The 11,532-nt window shown below is 39.0% G+C and overlaps 1 protein-coding gene across 1 annotated transcript; it reads left to right on the top strand.

Moving 5' to 3' along the window:
- Positions 1–887: 887 nt before the first annotated feature.
- olfml3a (olfactomedin-like 3a) lies at positions 888–4,787 on the top strand. Its single transcript, XM_030767674.1, has 3 exons — positions 888–1,004; positions 2,777–3,059; positions 3,997–4,787. The coding sequence occupies exons 1-3, from the start codon at positions 888–890 to the stop codon at positions 4,785–4,787; spliced, it is 1,191 nt and encodes a 396-aa protein (XP_030623534.1).
- Positions 4,788–11,532: the final 6,745 nt, after the last annotated feature.

Raw genomic sequence — 11,532 nt, 5'->3', positions numbered from 1 at the left:
CTTTTAAAGAACGATCTATGAAGCAAATCCTGAAGACTCTCAGCATCCTCGAAAGATTTACGTTCATTTTGTAATAATAATAAAAATAAATTGTGTGTTTCTTCCAGAAACTGGGCGGTGCTTTGCATTGTGAAAGGAGTAGCAGAGAAAATGCCTTTTTCTCTCTCCATATGTACTCTGTAGAGATAGCATGGTTACACTCGTGTTGTGTTGTGTTGTGTTTGGTATGCCCTGTCACATGTGAGGAGCAGGGAAAATGGCTAAACAGCAGGATATGAAGGGGCTGTATGAATCAACTGTGTTCTTGCCCTGTGTCCAATGATTTCAAATATTATCTCTTACTCCCTCGGGAGGAGCTGCCCCTGGCTCTCAGGTAAAATGATATGCTCCAAAGGTTTTTACAGTGCTTGTGAATAAACAGGATACAAGTGTGTGTCGAAAATGGGCAAAATGCCAGTGCATTCAAACTTTACGGACGTTTCTATGCTTTGTTGGCACATAGCTATGGACATGAACGTAAAGTTCACTGAGTGTTCCTCAGTCTAGCGTTGCTTTGAAGAGCAGCAACATTCACTTTTCTCAAGACAGAGCGAGGCCCTCCACTCAAAGCTCCTCCCTCCAGAATTTGTAAAAACATTCCAGCCAACGGAGAGAGCCAGAGAATACGAAACCCCAGAAGTTGTCCCGTCTTTTCTATCCTTTTCTCCCTGCCCACCTCCACATGTTCACCTCCAAACGGACACACACACTTATAGACATATGCGGGAACATCCACACACCCTTGGCAGGCAGCACGGGCTGAGAAGTGGCAGAACGGACCTTGAGCTTCCCAGGACTGTTTGTATTGTTTCTAGTAACTGAATCGGGCTTCTTTGGTACTCCCCATCATGAAAGTAGCTGTGTTCTGTTCCTTCCTGTTTACCGCACTAGCACGACTCAGCTTGGCTCAGTACCATTACCAGGGTCTGATGAATTATCTGGAAAACCGGATGATTGCCATGGAGGTAAGAGAGTGTTTGCCTGTCTTGCCGAATTCTACCCAACTGGAAAAAAATGTCCTGCCTTACCCCAATTCTCAGCCATGTTACAACAACAACAACAAAAAAATAGATTTACTAAGTTGAAGTTAGTCTTGGGGAATTTCTCAGGGGACCTGCAAAGAAAATATTTGTTTTTCTTAATGTTGTAGAGGTTTCCCTGGGCATTGTGAATAACATCAATATTCTGTCAATCAGCTGTGATTGAAGATGGCAGTTTCCACTGCGCTGAAGCTTTTGTCCAAGAGGGGGTGAGCATGAAGGGGCCCATGGGACATATCGGTGCCTTCAAGGGCTCTTTAAATATCTGATTGCTCCTGTTCCAAATGTTCTCAGCTTGAGCAGTCTAATTAATGCAATTACTGACCTGCTCATCAACCATATCAAGCCCCAAAGAACACTGCAGTGGATGGAAGCTGTCAAATCTCAGCTCTAGCCATTTCACTTTCATCTCTCTCTCTCTCTCTCTCTCTCTCTCTCTCTGTGCTCTGGTACAGTCCACTGCACCTCTTCAAAATGACATGAATATAAATTTTTCCCTAACTTCAGACCAGTATAATTAAGTGACATATTGTTGCGATGGTATTCTCCAAAAAAAAAAAAAAAAAAGAAAAAGAAAAGAAAGAAAGAAAAGAAAATCACTCATAGCATTGATAACTAACAGCATGCTGAGAAAGAAAGCTGTGCTATTTCGGCCTGTATCTCCTCTATGTCTTTTCAAACATTCATATCATCCTTTTGCTCCTCCAGTCATCTCTGTCTACATTTCGCTGGTTCAGCTGTTTTCTTGTCTTTAAACTCAAATAACCAGAGGCAGTATTTCACTTATTACATCTGAATGTTATTTTGAGAACACATGGACCATACGGGACAGCCCCTGCTTTCAGTATTATTAATGTGGAAAAACTCAAAATACAGTAATATGAAATATAAATACGTTCCTGAAAGTTTCAAATTAAGATGTCCTCACCTGTTATCTTTCATCTTAAAAATCTTTATAGATAGTGCTTTATTTAATTTTTTTTTTGTTGTTAATTTATTTATTTGTTCTGATACCTGAAATGAGAGAGTACGAAATTCTATTCAACTGACAGAATTGGGTTTTAGTTTTTAGTTGAAATGAATTCCCACTGCTCACTCTCTGATTCTCTCAGCCGTCAGTCTGTTCCACATGGCTCCCATGAGGTCTTAACCGCTGAATGAACGAGCTTTTCATTCGTATCCAACTGTTGACTCACGGGGCAGAAGTCTGAATCAGAAAACCAAAATATATTACCCCCCTCTCCAACACATGCCAGTCCCCTCTTTCATCCACAATTATTCCACTTATTCTTAGTTATTATTCATCTCTGGGTAGAACAAGACTGTCATTGTTCAAAGGGTATCATGGTTCTTTTTCTTTTTTCTTTTTTCTTTTTTTAGGGGCAATTAGATGTAAGTAATCTTTGCATTTGCTTTACTGTTTCAAAGACAAGTCTGTGTTCAGTGTTACAGGTTTTAACAATCTTTCCTCAATCAATAATTCACACTGTTCACTTAAATTGGCAGCTTATGAGAACTTTACAAACACACGCCCAAAAATGATTAGATTTTGATGTGCTGTGGTATTTTTGGGTTTGCAGGAACTAGAATGTGTGGTGATTTGACTGTATGAATTCGCATGGTCGTAAACTTCAGCAACTGCCTCATTCACGTGGGTAGTGTCATTCTGTGAAAACATTTCTGTATTGTTCCTCTAGGAGCGTATCGCCTTGTGGCACGAACAGACAAACCGATACAACTCAGACCTGAAGGAGTTTCGGCAGCAGGCTGCAGACTTGCTGGAGAAGCTGGGAAAGGACCATGATGCTCTGAAGATGGACCTGGAGAAGGCTGGAGCCAAGGTGGACCGCGTGGAACGGGAGATGGACTACATTGAGACGAGGAATCCTCCAAGGCCCTGTGTCAAGGCTGATGACAGAATGGTGGAACAGGAGGTTGTCACCAGAGAGAGGAAGAAGGACGTGTTCTTTGAAGTCTCCGGTGAGAAAGGGTGAGGGGGTTGACCGAGGCTGAAATGTGAAGAAATTGAGGCTTTTCTCACATTGCTGATCAGCATTTAATGTTCTTTTGATTTCACGCCAGACTTAGCAAGAGGAACTCAGTTCATTTTATCCGTTCATTGGTACGATACCATTTCTATAGCTCTCTCTCTTTCTCTCTCTCTCTGGAAAATCACTGTATTGGAAATTAGGGAAGAAACATGTGGTTGATCCTTCATCATGTATCTAGGGAACATTTTGTGTAACATTCTCTGGAAATTTCCATTCAAAATGTTAATGCACAGACAGTGTAATCTGCCAGAAACCAATGTTTGTTTTAGTTACGAATCTACCACTGTGTGGTGCACTGATAAGTAGCACATTTTACTGTTTTATGACTGTTAGATGTAGTGCAAGCACATGTGTCTCATCTTGTTGCTCACTGATTTACAGTCATTTACAGCTGTTTTTTCTATTACTCATTGCCTGCAGCTCTTAATAGACCAACACATGATGATAGAGAGAGGAAAATATCGTCACTGCTCATGGGGATGAAAAGATTATGTCCAAGTTTTAAAAATAACCTCATCTAATCCACTCCCCTTTTTGACAAGCGTAGCATTTTTCCATCACTTTCTATTTTATGTTTGATATTTCCTACTTATATTTGTTCCATTCTTTTATTTATTTATTATTTTATTTATAAACAAACCTCTTTGGGCAATATATATTCCAGAGTAGCATAAAACGTGCTTGCCAGGTAGGCCAAATGACTGCTTGGGGTTTGCATTAAAAATATTATTTGCTTTTATATATCCCTTTTGCACTTTAGCCTACTTGATACTTTGAAATGCCAGTTTAGCGTCAACCCAAACCAGTTTGACTTTATTAACATAATAACAAGCTTTTTTGTTTGTTTGTTTCTTTGTCACTCACAGTTTGCATGGACATCATCTCTAGAATCAGAGCTATGAAGATCCTGAAGAGAATGGGCAGTCCCAAAGGTGTTTGGACCAAGGATGCCAGGACAGCGAAGGTCTACGTCTTCAATGGCACATCAGAGAACACGCTGTATGAGTTTGGCTCTGTCCGTGAACTCTCAGCTTCCTCTGGCACCTCCACTGGCAGGCAGATCACGTTACCTTTCTTCTGGAATGGGACGGGCCACGCTGTCTATGACGGTTACCTCTACTATGTCAGTGACAGGGAAGTGCTCCAGGTGATCAAGTACGACCTGAGGAACGGCTCTGTGGCAGACACCGCTGTGCTGCCGGTGGAAGACCACACCCCTGTGTATACCCTCAACCCTGACACCCTGGTGGATCTGGTGGCTGAGGAGGAAGGTCTTTGGGCTCTCTATCCTTCTGGCGACACCATAAACTTGGCTAAGATGGACTCAGACACGCTGGACATCGAACAGATGTGGGACACGACATGCCCGAGGGAGAATGCGGAGGCAGCCTTTGTCGTCTGTGGCACAGTCTACGTGATTTACAACACCAAGCCACCCAGCCGCTCCCGTGTCCAGTGTGTGTTTGATGTAAACGACATGGTGACGAGTGGGGAGGCCCCGCTGGTGTATTTTCCCAGAAGGTATGGTGCCCATGCCAGTCTGAAATACAACCCTGAAGAGCAGCAGCTTTACGCCTGGGATGATGGTTACCAGATACTCTACAAACTGGCCCTAAAGAAGAAACTGTGGGCACTGGCCCCGCCCACTGACCCGTAAAATGGTAGCTTTTGTACAGGCACATAACTCTGAGAGCTTAGAAACACCTAAATAGAGTTTCAATTTCCCAAAGGTTGAATCTGTATGATTTTCACTTTGCTTCCTCAAATTTTACTTTCATTTTATGTGCTAATACAACTCTTATTCACAGTTTCTGGAGAAAAAAAATGCACACTTCACAGAAGAAAGTATTATGTGTTTTGTTAATAGTTGAAATGGAGTTCTGCAAACTCCAACAACTGGTCGGCTGTCTACAAAACCTGAGAAATGAGTTGAATATTTTACAACTTCCAGTATTTTCTTTTATTCCACCATGAGTCACTGCATTATATTAATATGATACATCTGAGAGCTCTGTACTGTACAGAGAAATATGTACAGTACAGAAACAAAGTCTAAATTGCTTGTACAGAATGTTTTTTTAATGCAAAAAAGAAGATAAGAATAAATTGCTCCTTTCAGAGAAGAAACTCAGACCTGAAACTGAAATGACAGAGCCAATAACTTTATTTTGGACTTTTTGAAGTACAAGAACAGTTTTCAAACAAGTATATTACAAATACAAATTTTCAATACAAAAACTGGAAATCTGTTAAGTTTATGACACATAGAAAGGAAACTTGGAGAATTAAGTACACAACACAGAAGTACTGAACCAATGAGACATCGAAATGGTTAATTGAACAAACAACTTAGTAGTTCTTGGTGCTGCCCATTCAACAGAGTTCATTTACTACGGGACACACGTGTAATATGAAAATATCATAAATATCATAAAAACAAGGAAGAACAAAATACATAGCAAAAATGTCCACCATTTTCTCAGACAGCTAACTGGTATCTTACATGAAAAGTCTATTAATGCATGTTTGCTATTTTACTATTTAGAAATATTTGAAAACCAACTATCACTAGAAGATGAAAATATTTCAGCTAGATTTTCAACAACTGGTTTCACTCTGAAACCCCAACAACCAATTAGTGAAAATACCATCGTTCTTGAAGCTACATAACTCTCCACCCAGATACTGGTACCCACAGTCTTATCAGAGAGAATCCTCTCTGAAAACAGCGTTGATTTGAACAGTGAGAAAGGCAATTCCGCCAGATTTGCTCTAGCTCTGACGTCCATGTATAGTCTTCTTTTTCCTTGTCTGCCCCTCGGTCCTCTGATTTAAAGTCATTACAGTACGTCTGGGGCTTTGGAGGAAGTGTCTTAAACAACCTATCTGTAAGGTATGCACGGCACTACGTTCTTTCCTCTTGTTGTCAGTATATACAGTTGAAGTGATAAACAAGAAAAATACCTGACACAATTTAGTCACAGCTGATCAACGTTCCCTGCAACTACAGAGCAGTTTCCCCATTGTGATATGACATTGGAATCCAGACCTAGAACAAACTACATCAGACACAGCCCTGAATGATGTGGCACAACTGTGTGTGAGGGTCCTGTAATAAAGGAAGTGGGTGGAATAAACTAGTTTTTTTTGTTGTTTTTTTTTAAGCAAACCACACCAATGACTAGGGGAACAATTTCCCTCTTCATGGAAGCAGTCTTGCTTGGCACAAAACATTCCCTACAGTAACTGCAGTTCGTAAAAGTGGAAGAGAGTTTGTTTACATTTTGTGCACTACGCCAAGACTTTGACCGCAATAAAATGTTAGAAAGGACTGAAAGAGGAAAAGTTCATATTGGTCGCACACAACTTTACACCATTACAAATTACGATTGTTTCAGTATAAAAAAAAAAGTCATATATCTGTGAATCCTGGCTACGTTACTGAACTGTTGACTAGTACACTAGCACACACATTATACATCACAATCATTTTCACATTCTCTCCAAAAACCCAGAGGGGAACAGCAAGAACTATGAAATACTGAAGAAAACAACAAAAATCAAACCAAGACAAACAAAATTCCTTCTGTATTACAGCAGATTGGTCTCTGCGGGTTTCATGTGCTTACACTTAAAAAAAAAATGTTTTTTTTTAATAAATAAATTAAAAATTAATCTTAATTTTTTGCTCTGGTGTTAGAGTTCAATCTATGTAATTCACTGAGAAACAGCAAAACCTATTAGGATTTGCTGCATTGTTGCATTTGTTTGATGTTTCAAAGTCATGCCTGAGTAAGGCCTTCAGTGGACCAAGGGCCAGGTCAAGACAAGTCCATTTTCATCCCTTCCCAAGGCTGCTGTGATATGAGTAGACTATGCGAATATGGCTCATAACCAGATCCATTTCACTGCATTTATTTTAGTAAAACACTGGCATGCAAAGGAGAGGGATGTCGCCAAACTAGAAAACTGCTCACTGAAAAATCTGAGGATGAGGTTATTTCAAGGAAGATTGGATAGCTCGCTAAAAATCATATTAAAATGGCCTGACATTTGAACTTGGAGTAAAACAACATTCGGGAGGAGGGATTTGTCTTAATTGAGGATATCTACATTTTAAAAACACCCCCTGAGTTCTAGATATAGTCTAAAATATTAATGTTCTTGAAGAATCTAACAACCAAACTTTAACCCTTTTATCTTGTACAAGGGTTTAGTAACCCTCTGATAATTCTGACCAGAAAACAAGAAGAAAACTTGCAAACACATACTGATGGATCGCCGGTTTGATCATTTTTTTTACTTGGCTACATCTTTACTACTTTACTTTACTACACAATAAATGTGGCACGGCAGTACAATAAACTTACTTGTGACCACACAATAGTACTTATGGACACACTGTCCAAATGTCCATTTCTTTAAGGCAAAAAAATAAGGTCACAAAACAGTGGCTTGTTTCCCAGACCTGATGGCCCTGAATTTGTATGTCATGAAAACATTTAACTTGAACATTTTTTTAGAAGTCTGAACACTTAGGAACACCCTAGATTAAGCAACCTAAATTAAAAATGATAACACTTGACGATTTCTTTAGATTCGAAAAGAAGCATAAGAACTCACTCAAATCACTACACTAAAGAAATGGAAGCATTATCAGTCTGCGCCAACTTAAAGATATTCTCATGTGAACGGGTTTCATCTCAGATTTTCTGGGTTGACGGTCCTAGCTGCCTCCAGAGACATATTTGATATGCTAGAGAGATGCGCAAGATAGGACAGATGTGCCTCAGTGCATGCTAGAATCTCAAAACCAATTCGTGTCTACCTCTTTCTAAAGAAATGGCATTGTGAGGCTACTTAAATAATTATTAACATGCCTGCAATAAGAGCACATTTACCGTAGGTGCATTTCTCTGTGGGACAATTGTACCTGCCCACACAATAAGAGGATCATGTTACTATGGAAAATTAAATTGTTGCCAGAAATGAAGCATCGTGCTCCCACTTAATGATACAGTTATAGCTGTGAATTCAGGTAAAGCTTTCCCATCTCTTACAAACTCAAGGTCAGGCAATGCAGTAGTGGTCCCAAGAGAAATTTGGCCTATTGGCCAAAACTTCAGGATTGTGTGGCCATGTCTTTTATATCAGGGCCACAACACAATTAAGGATCTCTCTCCTTGTTCCCTTCCCAATTCCATTTCTTATAGACTGAAGCCAGTTTTGATTCACAACAAGAATGAACTTATCTGTATACTCATCCAGAGTGTACATCTTAAATAAAATGTACATGGATGGTTTACTGAAGTCCAGGAAATTGGCTAGATTAGACACCCTGGTCTTTTGGGGGTTTTTTTGGCTCAGAGTTAAGCCAGTTTAGACAGTAAATACTAAAGTAACTGTTCCCACTGGTGATAGTTCATGACCATTTTTAGGATCACAGGCAATTGTTTATAAGCTGTTAGCCAATGTTTGTTTTTTTTAAGCGACTTATATCATCCATTCAGCCTAGCTAGCTAATATATGTACTGAACTAGCATACGTTTACTAACTCCTATTATTAGACAATGCATATTGTACAACAAAATTTGCTAAATTCACTTCAATATATTTGAATATAAATTCATAAACTGGGTATTTAGTGAAATATTTGTCACTTGATCAGCTGTAGTCATTCCTGGGTTCCTTTCTGTTTTCCTAGCCTCTGGATAGTTTTGACCCACGTGGTCACTGTAGACCATGGAATATCTCAAGTTTCATGGATGCACTCTTCCTGGTGCTTACTGCATAGTATGTAGTGAACCCTAACTACACCATAGAGGGGAAAGCAAAAATGGGGAAGAAATGGGAAAGGGAACATTTAAAATAAAACAAAACAAAAGAAAAAGAAAGGATTTTGGGGTGCTGACCAGAGTTTCCTGACTAATGTTCAGTAGGACACAGTTTGAGTGAAGGAGTGAACGTATTTGTGACATAGAAAATGACCTTTATTTGTTTTTTCCTTGTTGAAACTCTAGCCTTAAAAATATACTTACATTCAAGAAAGTTCTTCAACTACTTATAATCTGTTCAAATAATTCAACTAATTTATTATCTATTGACATATGGTATCTATTGTGTGACGTATTTTTAGTCAAAATGCAAAAAAAACAAAACAAAAAAAAAACATAAATAAAGAAATAATAATTATGGAAACAATCATTTGCCCCTGTGCGGTAAAAAGAAAAACCTGGATTTATTTTTTTATTTATACTGAACCATCAAGTATTTTTGATTTTTGTAAGATAATAACTACTAAAACATGTTGTTACATAAGAATTTTAGCTTAAAAACATTAGGACTTTTAGTTTAAAAATATCTGTTTCAAACAATGTGCTACATTTGGCTGTTAAACTGGATCCCATCCACCACTATATCATTGAGTTCAAAGGAAACTGCTGTAATTACATTTTCTGCATGGAGATCATTCTGGATCAGAATTTGAGTATTAAAAAAGTTACCTCCTAAGCAATATGAACTGTTGAAATAAATGCTTGGTTCTTCTGTAATTTTACTACTGATTTCATAAAATCAATGAGAGCCAAACAATGCCGTGCACACAGTGTTTAATTTTATGTTTGGGGTTTATATTTTACTGCATAACACTCTGTATATAGCTTGTTTTGTGCTTCACAGAGTGAGATCCAAACTGACTGTGATGGATTGTATTTTGCTTCCTGTTGAAGTGCAGTTTTGAACTGACTCCAAAAACTCTCATGGGCATACATAGCAATAACAGAAAGTTCTGGATAAGTACAGTTAGAATTCAGGTGACAAAGTATCTAAAGCATTACTGAGCTCATTTATATATCAGACTCTACTACTGTGATCATACCGTGATGGCTTTCCATTGTTATGGATTGATGCTTCAAGCCCTTTTTTGATGAGGGCTTAAAATAAATTAACCATTTTCAGCAGATAGTGATATTCTAAGCCCTATCCTTACAAAAAGAGGGGGAAAAAAGAGCTACAGTACAAACTCAAATAGTCTCACAAGAGTATGTTTACAGGAAATGGACAACGGATTTGCCATAACATCACAAATCATGGTGTGGTGAATAATGTTGGATGTTGTATCCATCTGCTGGAGACAAACTCTCCACCAGCCGGACTTGTTTTCCAGCTCTTACACTCAACATGGCAGCCGAGTGCCTCTAGCACCCACAGATGTTTACCAAAGCTCCCAGGGGTGATGCTGCCTGATTGACCCCACTCAACATTGTTTAAGAGTCCCAGACACAGGTGTTAGGCTTGAATATGACATGCATCCTGAGCACGATAGTCACGATACGCTCCATCTTTACGAGGGGAGGACATGGTTTATCCCATTCGGTCGTCATTCAAATTTCTGCTTCGCAATCAGAAGCACAGATGGGCAAAATGTTGGCAACAGGGTACACTGACATAAATTAATTTAGTCTTTACATGGACCTGACAATGTCTGCTGCTTGAGTCATGTACCGCCTTTCACAAAGTCAGAAAAGTTGTAAATGAACAACACGACAGAATCATTAATCATGGACCTATATGCTTTTGAAAAACAAGACCCTGTTTTTGTGCTGAGAACATTGATTTGCTGTCAAGGTATCAAAATAATAATTAAATAATAATACAAAAAAAAAATTGGGAGGTGATGACTTCAGGAGGTGCTGTGGAGAACACTGATGACAGCTGTAGGCTTTCAGGTTAAACGGGAAAATTCAAATTGAACTGAGCACAGATGAAGTAACACCTACATATTGTGTTGAAAATGATCTTAGAGGTGGAGCAACAAAATAACAGCACTCCCTCCTTTTGTAAACTCTATGACAGTTTAAACTAGCGAGCAGGAAAAATATATGGAAAATTATATGGAAACGTACATGAAGCTTGATTTGACTGTGTAACGGGAATAAAAATGTGCCTTTTTAAAACATGTGACTCCAGATTTTAATTTGATTTTTTACAAGTTTCCCCGCCTTGCATGCTATTCACCAAACGTATGGTTCAATTAAGATATAACATTTGATAAAACCATTTCACTTTTTTTTGTCATCTGTTCTCACAGTTGTAGTGTACCATCCTTTGATGGAGTCTCTTTTTGGATAGCATTTTTTCCTTCTCCTTACTTCCTTTTCAGCTGTCTTCCTTTCTCATCCTTCTCCCTCAGCCCTCTGTTCTCTTAGACGGGCACATCCTTCGTTCAAAGAGTCTGATCTGAGTGAAGCCATCATCAAAGACTTACGCAGAGCTGCTTTAAAACTTCTGGGTTTGCACAAAACTCCCTCTGAAACCACTGTGCTCATTCTCGTTCAAGTCCATAGATATGAATGGGAAGTGACGCTGGGGGCTGGGAAAGTCACACTGTAGTGACAACAAGT

This window comes from Chanos chanos, chromosome 3 (assembly GCF_902362185.1).
Source record: "Chanos chanos chromosome 3, fChaCha1.1, whole genome shotgun sequence".
Lineage (NCBI taxonomy): Eukaryota > Metazoa > Chordata > Actinopteri > Gonorynchiformes > Chanidae > Chanos > Chanos chanos.
The sequence above is the reverse complement of the archived record's forward strand: the minus strand, read 5'-3'. Positions and strand labels throughout refer to the sequence as shown.